Source organism: Tenrec ecaudatus, chromosome 4, assembly GCF_050624435.1.
Source record: "Tenrec ecaudatus isolate mTenEca1 chromosome 4, mTenEca1.hap1, whole genome shotgun sequence".
NCBI classification, from domain to species: Eukaryota; Metazoa; Chordata; class Mammalia; order Afrosoricida; family Tenrecidae; genus Tenrec; species Tenrec ecaudatus.
Window position 1 is genome coordinate 183,708,983 of NC_134533.1, and position 15,926 is coordinate 183,724,908.

Sequence of the window (15,926 nt, forward strand, 5' to 3'; positions counted from 1 at the left end):
TTTACTGTGTCTTCTTATCTGCAAGAGATATGGTTTTGAATTTTTTTCAAGGGCCTTTGGACAGGATCTGGTGGAAACTATTAAATTAGTTCACTCTTGCTATGTGACAAGTCACTTCCAAATGTACTGTTTCAGACAGTAACTTTTCCCCCTCTTAGTGCAATGCTGTGCATTAGCCACGTGACCTGCGTCCCGCAGAGGCTGCTCACCATAGTGCTAACTGGACTCCTGTACGTGTTGTGGTCAGAGGTGGTCCATGGCTTCATTCACATGTGGACTGACTGTGGACAAGGGTAGTGGAAGGGTACCATCACCCAACAGAGCCTGGGCTCCATCACCTGGTAGTGCTTATAGGATTTCTGAGAATAAAAATAATATTTTAAAAAATGTTAGTTTAAAATAAATGTTCAGTTCTCTGGCATTAATTATATCTACAATGTTTTGCTGCCACCATCGCTATTTGCTTCAAACACCTCAGACAGAAATCCCCCATCTATCCTTCTCTCTAATCTAGGGGTCCTCGAACTATGGCCCACGGGCCACATGCGGCCCGCCGAGGACACTTATCCGGCCCGCCGGGTGTTTTTGCCGTTTTGTTTTTTTTACTTCAAAATAAGATATGTGCAGTGTGCATAGGAATTTGTTCATATTTTTTTTAAAACTATAGTCCGGCCCTCCAACAGCTCTGAGGGACAGTGAACTGTCCCCCTGCTTAAAAAGTTTGAGGACCCCTGCCATTGTTATTGCGAGGTGCTGTCGAATGGGGTCTGAGTCATAGCGACCCTCGGTGTGAGAGAACACAATCCTGCCCGTTTGTGCCCCATCATCACAGGCGGTCGAGCCCCTGGTGCCCTCACTGTGTCAGACCATCTTGTTGGGCTTTCCTCTTTTCACTGCCCCTGCTTGACTGTGCGTGATGTCCCTCTCCAGGGAGCGGCCTCTCCTCACATGTCCAAAGTAGGGGAAATGAGTTACTGCCATCCTTGCCTCTCAGGAGCATTCTGGCTGTACTTCTTCGAAGACAGATTTTTTGTAGTCCGTGGCACTTTCAACATTCTTCTCCAGCACCAACCACAATTCAAATGCATTGATTCTTGTTCAGTCTTGCTTACTCAATGTCCATCTTAGCAAAATACCATGACTCCTGTCAGGTGCACCGTAATCCTCAAAATGAACTCCTTGTTTTTCAACGCTTTAAGGAAGTCTTGTGCAGCATATTTACCCAATGCAATCTGTTGTTTGATCGCTTGACTGCTGTTTCCATGACCATTGGTTCTGGGTTCATGCAAGACAAAATCCTCAACAACTGCAGCTTGTCTCCATTTATCATGATGTGTCTATTGGTCCAGTTGTGAGGATTTGGATCTTCTCTACATTGAGTTGCAATCTATACTGAAGACTGCAGTCCTTGATCTCCATTGGCAAGCGCTTCAAGCCCTCCTCCCTTTCAGCGAACAAGGTTGTATCACCTGTGGAACACAGGTTGGTACTAAGGCTTTCTCTAATCCCGATGCCGAAGTCTTCTTCAGAGAATCCAGCTTCTCTGATTATTTATACAGCATGTCGATGGAAGAAATATGATGACAGGATATAACCCTGGCCATAGCAACTGTTTACCTATTTCCTGTCTCAATGCATTCGCCAATTATAGATACATAAGTGGGGTAATAAAATATCTGTCCTTTTGGGCTTGGATATTTCACTTACCATTCTGTTTTCAAGATTCATTCATTTTATAGTATGTATTAGAACCTTTTTGGGGTAATGTTTCATTGTATGTAAATAGCATACTTACTCTATCCATTCATCAAGCATCCCTGGTTTTTGTATATGTATGTTTGTTGAATACTTGGACAATTCTTTTGAATGTTTTATGAGTTCTACTTGTGCTTTTCCAATCTGAGAGAGAGAGAGAGAGAGAGAGAGAGAGAGAGAGAGAGAGAGAGAGAGAGAGAGAGAGAAAATGAGAATCAGTTCAAAATATACAAGGGAACTGTATTTCCCTACACACAAATAAAATAAATAAAAATAATGACCTGTAGCTTCTCACAGCTTAATTCTCCTTAAAGATCAACAGCATCTTTGTTGACATGATGGACGTTGCATTTCAGCAACACATTTAAATTGCCCATCGTATTACACCAATTTATAAACTGGAGTTTAGTACCAGACAGGTGGAGGCTATACCATTCACTTTGACCATAATAATGCGATATAATACATAACCACAAAACCTCGTGACATTCAACAATAAGTGTTTCTTCCATCACTGACTCATTTATTGGTGTGTGGGTCAGCTTGGCTGGCTGCCCTTTAGGCTGTAGCCCCACAGCTTGTCTGGACATATCGAATCATGTCACTTATTCGAGAACCAGAGTGGAAGGGTAGCAGTTATCTGGGCATGAGCTTTCGGTGATCGTGACAGAAGTTTCTAGGGAGACAAATGGAAACACTCACTATCTCTTAGGACCGAGGCTCGGATTCCGTGCACTATGGCTTCTCCATTCCCTTAGGCAAAGCAAGTAAACACTCCACAGGCAGGAGTTAGAAATGAACGCTGCCTACCCTGAAGCCTCAAGTGTGGGTTTGTGCAAAATTTCCACTGTAGTGTGGAACTGAGTCCTCAATTCCTTCCGCAACAGAAAAGGCTGCTGCTTCTGGCAATAAAAATAACTTACAGATACATTATAGACTGTTTACCACAGAACACTTAGACTAATCGGGCCATGCAAGTTTTAGTCTCTCAGGCCCTGAGTCCAAAACTAAATGATGCCCGGTTACCACTACCAAGTGCTCTGAAAGGGACCACATTAGGTGGTCCTGGGTGGAGTGAGAGAAAAATGTGAAACAGAATCAACATAATGAAAGAGACCAGGGATTTTTGTTGTTGTTGTTGTTAGATAAAGGTTAATGGAACCCCAAGACTCTAATCCTTACCCATCCTTCAGGTTTGAAATGAGCTCACCTTTGTGGTTCAGTTTTCAGCCAAACAATGGATAACAATAACACTTGGTAGGTTACTCGCACTTTGGAACAGTGGTTCTCAACCTGTGGGTCACGACCCCTTGGGGGGGGTGTTCAATGATCCTTTCACAGGGGTTGCCTGATTCATAACAGTAGCAAAATGACAGTGATGAAGTAGCAACGAAATAATTTTATGGTTGGGGGGAATCACCACAACATGAGGGACTATGTTAAAGGGTCACGGCATTAGGAAGGTTGAGAACAACTATCTTAGAATAATAGACAATCAGTTAAGAGCAAAAGGGAAGTATTTACCCAAGAACTTGTTCAGAAGGTTAGGAAAGGAGGAATGGAAAGGGGAAGCATAGGGTAGAAGTAGTATATTGAGGGGATTGCAATACATGAGACGAAGCAAAAATGTGTATGACTTGTTGCATGTAAGATGTGATTTACTCTGAAAACCTCCACCTCATTCATAATAAAAAGCTTTAAAAATAGAGCGGACGATGTCTATGTACTTAGCTGATGTTTAAGTGGCTTTAAAGGAAGAGCAAGGCCTGTTGGTCTGCTCCTGTAAAGATTACTGCATGGGAAACCCTGCGGGCAGATCTGCTCTGTCACACGGACCATTATGAATCACAGTGGACGTGTTGGCACCTACAGCAGCAAACTGCAATTGCTTGAGTACTTATTCAGTCGCCGAGGTGGGAGGCTTCCTAGATATTTTTAATAGTTTTACCTGGAATAGGATCAAGAGTTTCAAGTGTCTCCTCCCACCTCCACCCTTGTGTGCAACTACAGCACGAGTCTTTGTTGACTTTTTTAAGAGCCTATTAACATCCTTATTCCAATCCAGCCCCGAGGTCCTCAAGAGTGAGCCCTATGGAGAGAAGGCTGACGTCTGGGCGGCGGGCTGCATCCTTTACCAAATGGCAACTCTGACTCCTCCCTTCTACAGCACCAACATGCTCTCTCTGGCCACTAAAGTAAGCAGCCCTCGGGAACCCAAGGGCCTTTGTTGCTAAGAATGCCGTCCCTCTGCCCTGATAGAGCTTTTGAAAAAAAAAGTCAATTAAAAGCAGGCATTGTACATGACTTAATTTATCCCCCTCCCCTCTATCTACACACATACATATATGTTATATATGTTTGTATCAGGATATGTATTATGTAGTATACATGTATATACATCATTTATATGCTATATATATACCATGGTGTATGTATTGTATAAGCACACATATCATATGCTATTATATATTTCCCCCTATCATTGTTAATATTTATCATAGAAAATTACTAGATATATCAAATTACTTTTGATCTTTAATTTTCATTGTGGTTTGGCTACCCACAATCCCTATATCATATCATCTCACACTTGACTTATTTAAGAATCCAAGGTTAACTTTTACTCAGCTTGGAGAACACAAATCCGCGTGCAAGAACTGTTTAATTGATGCCGAGTTTTACATTTGGTCAGGGTGTTTGTGTTTTGGAATAAAATCTGTGGCTGAAGTTTTACTGCTTAATCAAGTACTCTCATGTTGGGGCCCAGTATATGTGATGTAGTACAGGTATAAACGATCCCTTTATTTCTGTCACTCTCATCTGTGTGTTTTACAGATAGTGGAGGCGGTGTACGAACCTGTGCCAGCAGGCATCTACTCAGAAAAAGTGGCAGGTACCATCAGCAGGTAATTAGTGCTCATCTACAATCGTGATACATGTGATATGTACAACAGCGCCCATCCGGGCCCACTGCCCAATGCCCCACATCTGCAGAGATTTCCTGTGCATTACTGGTCAACAGCACAGGAAGAGGAAGGGCCCCACAAATAATCCAAATCTAGAAAATTGTTTATACATCGCAATTATAATTTGGAACTAGATACAATGCCCAAGAAAACTCAAAAACAGTACGCCCTGCCCAAATCAAAACAGAATCCCAATGCCACTGCCTTCAGGTTGATGGGGAGTCAGCAACTTTATGGAAGCAAATAGTGTCATCTTTCTCCAGAGGAGCAGGGTTTGAACCTCAAATCTTGTGATTAGCAGTCTTTAACCGTTACCCAACAGTGCTACCAGGGCTCCCCAAAACAATACCTCTACCCCAAAAAACAAACCTTTGCTGCCATGGAGATGATTTTAACTCTTAGTGACCCTATCGAACAGGGTAGAACGTTCCCTGTGGGTTTCTGAGACTGTAACTCTTTACTGGAATAGAAATCTTCATCTTCTTCCCGCAGAGCAGCTGATTATTTGAACTGCACATCTTGCGTTTAGTCACTTAAAATATACAACCACAAAAAAATCATTGTTTGGCACAAGAACACTTTGTTCTATAACCTGGCACTCTTTGTTGTTGTTTTTTCTTTATTTTTTTATCGTTTTATCAGGGGCTCATACAACTTTTACCACAATCCAGACATACATCAATTGTATAAAGCACATTTGTACATTCGTTACTCTCATCATTCTCAAAACATTTGCTCTCCACCTAAGCCCTTGGCATCACCTCCTCATTTTCCCCCTCTCTCCCCACTCCCCACCTCCCTCAAGAACTCTTGGTAATTTATAAGTGATTATTTTTGTCATATCTTGCACTGTTCAATGTCTCCTTTCACCCATTTTTCTGTTGTCCATTCCCCAGGGAGGAGGTTATATGTAGATCCTTGTAATTGGTTCCCCCTTTCCACCCCTTCCTCCCTCCACCCTCCTGGTATCACCACCCTCACCATCGGTCCTGAAGGGATCATCTGTCCTGGATTCCCTGTGTTTCCAGTTCCTATCTGTACCAGGGTACACCCTCTGGTCTAGCCAGATTTGTAAGGTAGATTTGGGATCATGTTGGTGGGGGGGAAGCATTTAGGAACTAGAGGAAAGTTGTATGTTTCATGATTGCTACAACTTGGCACTCTTTGATACGCACCTTCCCGACATGATCACTGAAGACAAAAATGGATGCATAAGAAAATGTAGTGAAGAAAGTGGATGGTGTTTGGCTATCAAAAGATGTAGTGTCTTGGGTCCTAAAGGTGTGAAGTCAAACAAGCAGCCATCTAGCAGGGAGGCAACTAAGCCTATATGGAAGGAGCACACCAGCCTCTGTGATCATGAGGTGTTGATGGGATCAGGTATCAAAAGCTCCAAAACAAACAATTACATCAGTGTGAAAGAGGGTGGTTGGAGTGGAGACCCAAAGCCCATCTGTAGACAACTGGACACCGCCCCCCCCCAGAAGGGTTGCAAGGAAAATTCAACCAGGGTACAGCATAGCACTGATGAAACACACATCATTCCTCTAATTCCTGAATGCTTCCTCCCTCCCACAACAATGACCCAATTCTACCTTACAAATCCAGCTAGACAGGGGAACACACATTGATAAGAGCTCTCAGCACACGGAGTTAAGGACAGATACACCCCTCAGAAACAGTAGTTGGAGTAGCAATGTCATGAGGGTAGGGGGATACTGGGGGCAGGTGGTGGGAGAAAAAGGGGGAACCCATCATAAGGTAGGATATATAGCCTTCCCCACCAGGGGGACAAATAACAGAAATGTGGGTGAAGGGAGACAGTGGACAGTGTAAGACATGAAATAACAACAATATATAATTGATCAAGGATTCACGAGGATGGGAGCATGGCAGAGGGAAGGGCGATAAAAGAGCTGATACAAAGGGCTACAAGTAGAAAAAATGATTTGGAAGTGTAGATGGCAACATATGTACAAGTGTGCTTGATACTGTTGAATTATGGATTGTTATAAGATTTGTAAGAGCCCCCCAATAGAATGATTCATAAATAAGTAGCTAAATAAATAAATAAAATCCTTTGGGAGGAGGCTTTGTAGCAACCGGTAAAATGCATAGGATATACAACTAAATTCAGCAGACAGGATATAAAGTTGTTTGTTACTGTAACCGAAACCTTAAACATAAAAACCGTCACCAGTCTGGGAACAGGCTGTCGGTACTCACATGAACTGTGTAACTAACACATGGTAGCTGATAAAATTGCAAGTAGTTTTTATTTCTATTTTGACATTAGTAGCATTTCTCCTCATAACTAACGGATCCTTTTCATATGTTTATAGGATTTTGTGTCGAGTCTTTCCTTGTTCAGAATGTACTGTTGTGTTAAATCTTCACCCAGTCCCCAACCCCAAACCCACCACTGTCCAGAGGATTCCAACTCATAGCCCCCACAGGACAGAGTAGAACGTCCCAGAGGATTTCCAAAATCTGTACTCTTCAGGGAAACAGACTGCCCCACGTTGCAGTCACAAAGCGGCTGGTGCCTTCCGCTCCAACGTTTCCATTTGCTGCCATGCATTTAATCAACATGGCAGCCACCTGGGGTCCCTCAGTTTCCACACACAAAGGTACTGGTAGCAACAACCGCAGTGAAGAGCCTCAGGTCAACTGGACGAACAACTTGGCTCTTTTTTCCCCCTATTTCCTTTATCCTATGAAAAGAGGATCTTTATAAGACCTACCTCTTTGAGGCAATGGGATAAGTATATGAAGTAGCATATGTAAACACTGGGCATCATGTTTGACAAATGGTAAATGAGACATGTTAGTAATTGTCATTTTTAATTTTATGAGAAATGAGCTGAAGCTCATTTGCATCCTTCTCCATTGATATGAGTCCAGATCAATGTATTTAACTGCCCCTTTCTTCAGGATGTGCGCCTGTTCTTAGTGGTTTTCTGGAAAGCACTTTTATTTAAATTTTAAAAATCTTATTAGGGGCTCATACAACTCTTATCACAATCCATACATATACATACATCAATTGTATAAAGCACATCCGTACATTCTTTGCCCTAATCATTTTCAAAGCATTTGCTCTCCACTTAAGCCCTTTGCATCAGGTCCTCTTTTTTTTCCCCTCCCTCCCTGCTTCCCCCTCTCTCACGAGCCCTTGATAATTTATAGATTGTTATTTTGTCATATCTTGCCCTATCCGGAGTCTCCCATCCCCCCCTTCCCTGTCGTCCATCTCCCAGGGAGGAGGTCACATGTGGATCCTTGTAATCGGTTCCCTCTTTCCAACCTACTCACCCTCCACTCTCCCAACATCACCCCTCACACCCCTGGTCCTGAAGGTATCATCCACCCTGGATTCCCTCTGCCTCCAGCTCCCATATGCACCAGTGTACAACCTCTGCCCCATACAGTCCTGCAAGGTAGAATTCAGATCATGGTAGCTGGGGGGAGGAAGCATCCAGGATCTGGGGGAAAGCTGTGTTCTTCATCGGTACTACATCGCACCCTGACTGACCCATCTCTCCTAAACCCCTCTATGAGGGGATCTCCAGTGGCCAACAAATGGGCCTTGGGTCTCCACTCTGCACTTCCCCTTCATTCACTATGGCATGCACACACACACACACACACACACACACACACACATACACATATTCTTTTTTTTTTTGCACGATGCTTTATACTTGGTCCCTTTGGCACCTCGTGATCGCACAGGCTGGTGTGCTTCTTCCCTGTGGGCTTTATTGCTTCTGAGCTAGATGGCCGCTTGTTCACCTTCAAGCCTTTAAGAACCCAGACACTATCTCTTTCGATAGCCGGTCACCATCAGCTTTCTTCACCACATTTGCTTATGCACCCGTTTGTCTTCGGCGATCGTATCATGGAGGTGTGCAGCCAATGATATGATTTTTTGTTCTTTGATGCCTGATAACTGATCCCTTCGGGACCACCTGATCACACAGGCTGGCTTGTTCTTCCATGTGGGCTTTGTTGCTTTTGAGCTAGATGGCCGTTTGTTTATCTTCAAGCCTTTAAGACCCCAGACACTATCTCTTTTGATAGGCGGGCACCATCAGCTTTCTGCAAAGCACTTTAAAAAAAAGTAAGATGCCAAGATGAAGTCCACTGGATTAGCTCATTTAAATATCTCCTTTATAGTGGTGCATGAATCCACAAAGAGGAGAAGGAGGGGTAAGTGCAGGAAGGACGAACACCAGTAGGTTCTGGCATCCACTGGGCTCTAATTTCTATGCTCCCACCCACTGTCTGTGTGACCTTGGATATTTTACTGACCTCAAAAGCCTTCATACCCTCACCAGTGATATGTGGGTTGGAACAATCACTATTTTATGTTGTTTTGAAACTTAAATAAATTAATGCTTCTGACATATTAGGACCCCCACATAGAAGTCCTTTATTAAGCATTGATTTTTGTTATTATAATTTTAAATGATAAGATAAAATATATGTTATTGTAATTGTGATAACAGATGTTAAAGGAAGCAGTGTGAGAGATTGCCTAGTGGTGGGGTTTGGGCTCAGCCCCTCTGAAGAAGGGATGTGTAAGCTGGAGCCCAAATAGTGAGTCTGAATTCACTGCCATTGAGTTGATTCCAACTAAGCGACCCTATAGAACAGGGTACCCTGTGGGTTTCTCAACCGATACATCTTTATGGGAGTAGAAAGTCTCCTTTTTTCATACATGGAGCAGCTGGTGGTTCCAAACTGCTGATCTTGTGGTTCACAGCCCAACTTGTAGCCCACTCCACCACCACCAATCCTTGATTAATAAATGGCAATCTCCAATAGTAAACGCAGTGGAAAAAGCATGCCAGCGGCTTTCCCAAGGAATGAAGTTGATAATCGGAGGAATTGAAAAACAGTGGAGAGAAAACATGTTAAATAAGACAGAGAAGAATCAGTGAATGAGGGGCTGGGAAGCAAATTGGGGCCTGGTCAATCAGGCCCTATAGGCCATATTGAGGGCTTGGGGGGTTGTGAGTGCCAAGGGGTGTGTCGCTAGGTTTGCAGAGGGCTGTGCCATAGTGATCGTTGCTTCTTTCACAAGGGCTGTGCTGGCTGCTCAGTGGGATATGTAGGAGAGACTGCGCATGGGAGGAGGAAGCAGCGCCAACTGTTCCTAGAGAGCGGACGGTGGCTTTGACAGGAGTGGAGGTGGAGAAGAGCAGTTATTTGCGGGGTAGTTAGGAAATTGCGCCAACAGGCAGAATGATAGGATTGCAGTAGAGGAGGCTACTAGACGGTAGTGAGTTCACTGTCACCAGGAGTCAGAGGCGGATTGATCACTCATTAACTGCAACCCAATGAAATGTGGAGGACACTTCTAATTAAAAGCAAAACAAAACAAACCACATTGATTCCATAAGAAGTAATGGCTGGCCATTTATTTTATAATGGACTATATGAGGGGGTACCCCGCCCCTAAATGGAAAAATTTCTCACAGCTACGTATTTAATTTTTTTTACAAAGCAACCTTATCACCTTTAAAGTACTCTCCATTACACTTAATACATTTTTCAACTCTACAATTCCATTCTTGGGAACATTTTTCAAACACATCTGTTTGGATGACTAACAGCACCTACCTCATTTTTTGCTTCACTTCTTCCATGTTGTCAGATCTCCGTCCTTTCATGTCCCTCTGCATTTTAAGAAACAAAAAAAAAGGCACATGGAGCGAGGTCAGGTGAGTAAGGTGCAGCAGGGGCAAGGAAGGCATGCTTTTTTTTTGCCAAAAGCTGGCGCTCTGAGATGGCTGCATGAGCAGGTGCATGATCATGGTGGCAAAACTGGTCCCCCATCTGCCACAAATCAGGGCTTTTTTGTCACGCATTGTTACACAATCTTTTCAGAACCTCTAAATAGATAGCTTGATTAACAGTCTGACCTGGTGGAACAAATTCCAAATACACTATCTTCCTCACATAAAAAACAACAAAAAAAAGCATTACCTTAATTTTTGATTTCACTTGACAGGCTTTTTTTGGAGTGATGTGATGATGGTGTCTTCCACTGGCTCGATTGATGTTTGCTTTCAGGGTCATAAGAATAGCACCATGCCTCCTCACCAGTAATGACCTTGGAAAGAAGTGTGGGTCACCTTGCAGCTGTTCATTCTTTCTTTTTAAATCATTGTATTAGGAGGCTCTGACAGCTCTTATCACTATCCACACATGCATCAATTGTGTAAAGCACATTTGTACATTCATTGCCCTCATCATTCTCAAAACATGTGCTCTCCATCGAAGCCCTTGGCATCAGCAGCTGTTCTTTCAAAGCACGGCATGTTTCCAATTGATGCTCTATTTACTGGCCAGTCAGAACCCAAGGCACAGACTTCGCAGCGACTCTTCTCATTCCCAGACCTTCCATTAAAATTCACTGACCCCCGAGTTCCAAGTGAGTCCAGATAACTTACCCATCTCTTCAATGGTTTGTCATCAGTCTTGGAGTACAAGTGTATGAATTTTGTTGACATTTTTATCCATTCGGGAAGTTGACAGACATTGAGAACAATGTTTGTCATCAATGAATATTTTTTTAGAAACAAGAAAACCACTCTTACACTTGAGTTTTTCCCCATAGTGCTGTCCTGATAAGCTGTGTTCAACATTACAACGTTTTCTGCACCATTTTTCCAGGGCAGGAAATATTTCACAGCTGCACGTTGTTCTTTTAAATTGGCCATCACAAAAAACGAGGTTCAAATGAAACTGCTTTTATGAAAAAGTTCACTCTGACCAGAGAGAACCTTCCCAGGCAGTGTCACTGGGTGCACTAACTCAGACTGAGTTGCTCGATGCTCGCCTTGCGGCCAAAATGCTACTACGAAAGCTCTGTGTGCGTGCGTGCGTGGTATCCCCTTGTATATTAAAATTACAGCATGTATTCTATAATAGATATTATTTTCATTTAAAGCTATTCAGGACTACACGATTTCTGGGTTCACATCACTGATAAAGTTTCATCTTTAGGAAATTTTATGTAAAACCAAAACCAATCAGGAGCCATATTATCCAAACCAAACTAAGCCAAACCAAACAACTCACTGCCTTTGAGTTGATGCAGATTCATAGTGACTCCCCTGTGAGTTTCAGGAACTGTCACTGTTGAAGGGAATAGAAAACCCATTTTTTTCTCCCTTGGAGTCGCTGGCGGTTTTGAACTGCTGACCATGTGGATTGCAGCCCAATGCATAACCATTACACCACCAGGGCTCCTGAGCCATATGCAAGTGCATGGTTAATTTGCTCGGGGTTTTTCATCCTTAAAAAAATTGTGACGTCCCCAAAGAATTAGGGAACATATTTACATATTCTTTGCTCTTTGATTCCGTTCCCCCTCCACAAGAGAATGAATCAATGGGTCCATAAAGAAAAAAATATCATTTATTACTCAGGAAAGCATTATGCCCAGATTGATAAAACTTCTGCAATTTAAGTCAATTGTTGATGGGGAAGTTTCACTATGATAATTTCTTCTTGATTTAAAACTCTGCCTGGATTCTAATCATGCATACGTAGTGTCTTTGATCTCACTAGCCACTCATCTTCGTCTCCTTGCCCGTGTCCAGTGGGGCTCCTGATGTGTGCACTTCTGGGGTACAGCCGCTGCATCTTCTCCCATTCCCTCCTGAGGCATGGATGCACCCCTCCACCTGGCAGCCTCTTCAATTGGGAGAGTGGCTTGCAGTCCTGAAGCCTTTGGGGCAGAGCTTAAATGCATGTGTGGTCCTGCCCAGTACCAGCATTACGGCTTGCACCTTCCAGGTTACTGGTAGAGAATACTGTCTGTTTACTCTTTGAAAAGGAAGATGAACATTTCATTTTATGCACAAATGATTCCAACTGCTCCCGTTCCCTCCGTCAGGGAGTCTGGTTGCACAAGGTGTCTGGTACTTTAGTGCAGAGGTCGTCTTGAGTGACAAAGTGGATGCTTGCCATTAGCTAGCTCTTAGAACAAGCACATCTTTATGTTTTAGGCATATTTATCCAGTTTCTTAAAAACATGCAGTGGATACAATCTCAACTCTTTGTTTCTTAAAAACACGCAGACGCCCTATCCCATTAATTTTTCCCATCTAATCTCTCAAAGGAGCATGGGCACAAGTTGGGTGAGCCCAACAGTCCAAGGTTGAATTTTCTTTTAAAAACATCATTTTATTGGGGGCTCGTACAATTCTTACCACAATCCATCCATCCATCCATTGAGTCAAGTGCATATGTACATGTGTTGCCATCATCATTCTCAAAACATTTGCCTTCTACTTGAGCCCTTAATATCAGCTGCTCATTTCCCCCCTCTCCCCACTCCCCCTACCTCATGAACCCTTCATCATTCATAAATTATTATTTGTCACATGCTATGCTCTCTGACGTCTCCCCAAGCCCTCTTCTCTACTGTCCCTCCCCCAGGGAGGAGGCTATACGTAGATTCCTGTAATCAGTTCCCCCTTTCTACCCCACATTCCCTCCATCCTACAGGCATCGCCACTCTCACAGCTGGGAAGGAGTCATCTGTCCTGGATGCCCTGTGTTTCCAGTTGCTATCTGTGCCTATGTACATCCTCTGGTCTAGCCAGACTTTTATGGTCGAATTGGGATCATGATAGTAGGGGGAGGAAGTATTTAAGAACTAGAGGAAATTTACATGTTTCATCGTTGCTACCCTGCACCCTGACGGGCTCATCTCCTCCCCAAGACCCTTCTGTAAGGGGGTGTCCGGTTGACTAGTGATGGACTTTGAGTCTCCACTCTGTACTCACCCACATTTACAATGATATGATTTTTTGTTCCTTGATGCTCGATCCCTTCGACAGCTCATTGTCACACAGGCTGGTGTGTTTCTTCTATGTGGACTTTGTTGCTTCTGAACTAGATGGTTACTTGTTTATCTTCGAGCTTCCAAGACCCCAGACGTTATATCTTTTGATAGCTGGACACCATCAGCTTTCTTCACCACATTTGCTTAAGCACATGTTTGTCTTCATTGGTCATATCAGGAAGGTGGGCACCCACTGATACGATTTTTAGTTCTTTGATGTCTGATAACTGGTCCCTTCTACACTTCGTGGTCAGATAGGCTGGTGTGCTTCTTCCATGTGGGGTTTGATACTTCTCACCTATATGGCTGCTTGTTTATCTTCAAACCTTTAAGACCCCAGATGCTATATGTTCTGATAGCCAGGCACCATTAGCCTTCTTCACCACATCTGCTATGTACACATTTTTCTTCAGCAATCATGTCGGGAAGGTGTGCTTCCTGGAATGCCAATTTAATAGAACAACGTATTCTTATATTGAGTAAGTGCTTGAGTCGAGGACCAATGTCCATCTGCTGCCTTAATACTAAACCTATAAATATATGCACATAGATCTGTTTCCCCACACTCTTATACAAATATATTTACATATGTACATTCCAGTCTTTAGACCTCTGTAAATACTCTTTGTCATCTACTTCTTTCCCCTATTTCCTTTCACTTTCCTCTTGTCCCACTATCATGCTCAGCCTTCATTTGGGTTTCAGTAATTTCTCTCCGTTACATTGCCCTTGCTGAATCCCTACCAGGCCTCTCTCACCCTCCTTGCCACTGATTTTGGATCACTTGTTGCTCCTTTGTCCCTGGGTTGGTCAGCACCACCTCCTTACCCCCTCTTCCCCATCTCCCGTGTCCCCCCAGAACCATTGGTCCCGTTGTTTTCTCCTCCAGACTATTCATCCAGTCTATCTTATCTAGGTAGATCTGTAGAGATAATAATATGCACCAAAAATCAAGCCATAGCAAGATAGGTGATGAGTGAGAACACAGCAATAACAACAAAAAAGGAAACCAATTACCCATAGAGGAATAAATTAATTAAAAGAAAAAAATTTTAAAGAAAGAAAAACCTGTAAATAGATCAAGGTCTGATATTTGATCTCTAGGCATGTCCTTCAGTCAGGTCCAATGGGGTGCCATGCTTTGGCCCCAGAGTCTGTCCTTTGTACTCCCTCAGGGGCTTCCTGCTCTGCTCCCATGGTTGCTCTGCTGCACGCTTTTAGTAGTTTACCTTGGTGTCACACGGTCAGTCTGGTCCAGTCCTGACCCTGAGTCTCCAGTGTTGTCCCCCATAGAGCCCTGGGCCATCAGGGGATGGCGTGTCTCATAGTGGAATCAGCCATATTGTCCCCTCTGTCCATTGGCTGTTCAGAGCGGGGATATCGTCCTCCAGGCCTGATGGGCCAGGATGTACTCCACTTGCTCCTCCTCCCCTTCATTTGCTCCCATTTGCTCTGATCAGACATGCCCCTCTCCCCTAGCTGCACCTTCAGTGCTGTCCTCTCAAGTAAATTCTTCTGGGGTGAGTGGCAGTTGTCCACATAGTTGGTATGGGGACTGAGCCCTCAGGCCCCTCCACTGGTTCCCCACTCCTTGCCAACATACTGAATTCGTCTGGCACTGACTTTATATCTAGTCCTTCTTTCCTGTGGAGACAAACAATACCCTCCCCTTGGGTGGGTCAGTGCCCTATTCCCCCATCACACATCTTTTATTTTTTCTTTCCTCTTTTCTCCCTCCACCCCCTTTTTAGTTGGCTACCGTATGTATCCCTGGATTTGGTCTGGCCCCTGCCATACTACCTGGACCTCACCCCCGGAGTGTTTGTATACAGTAGCTTTTCCCCTGTGCCCCTTTTGCACTTGCCTTTCTGTTCTCTCATATATATCTATATCTATATATATCTATATATAAACTTACAAGGTTGAATTTTTTTAATGAAGAGTGATAGATGAACCATCTATCATTCATGTTCTCTGATTTAAGGATTTCTCAGAGTTGTTTCTGAGCAATGAGATGAAACTGGAATTTCTGGTAGGAGTGTTCCTAAGAGTCAAAAAATCTGTGACCTTATCTTTTGGGTAATAGATACTATTCGGTACTCATTCATTCATTCATTTGCTGAGTACAGATCAAGATCAAGATTTGATTTTATCTGTTGATGAGACCACAGTGAAGAGGACACATACTCTCCCCTGGAAGTCTCTAGTTTAGCAGTAATACAGACCATTACAGTCTAAGACTTATGGTCATTTTCAGTTCTAAAATGTAGATGGTACAATAAGAGCATGCAAAGGGATTAGGAAGTATGTCTGGTCATAGTCCCATAAGCCTTGTCAAA

The 15,926-nt window shown here is 43.4% G+C and overlaps 1 protein-coding gene across 2 annotated transcripts in view; it reads left to right on the forward strand.

Annotated features, from left to right (window-relative positions):
* NEK10 (NIMA related kinase 10) overlaps positions 1-15,926 on the forward strand; it is a 268,659-nt gene that overhangs the window by 153,619 nt on the left and 99,114 nt on the right. For both annotated transcript variants that reach the window (XM_075547136.1, XM_075547137.1), the window contains exons 24-25: positions 3,821-3,950; positions 4,591-4,661. In XM_075547136.1, coding sequence (XP_075403251.1) covers positions 3,821-3,950; positions 4,591-4,661 — 201 coding nt within the window. The remainder of the gene's footprint in view (positions 1-3,820; positions 3,951-4,590; positions 4,662-15,926) is intronic.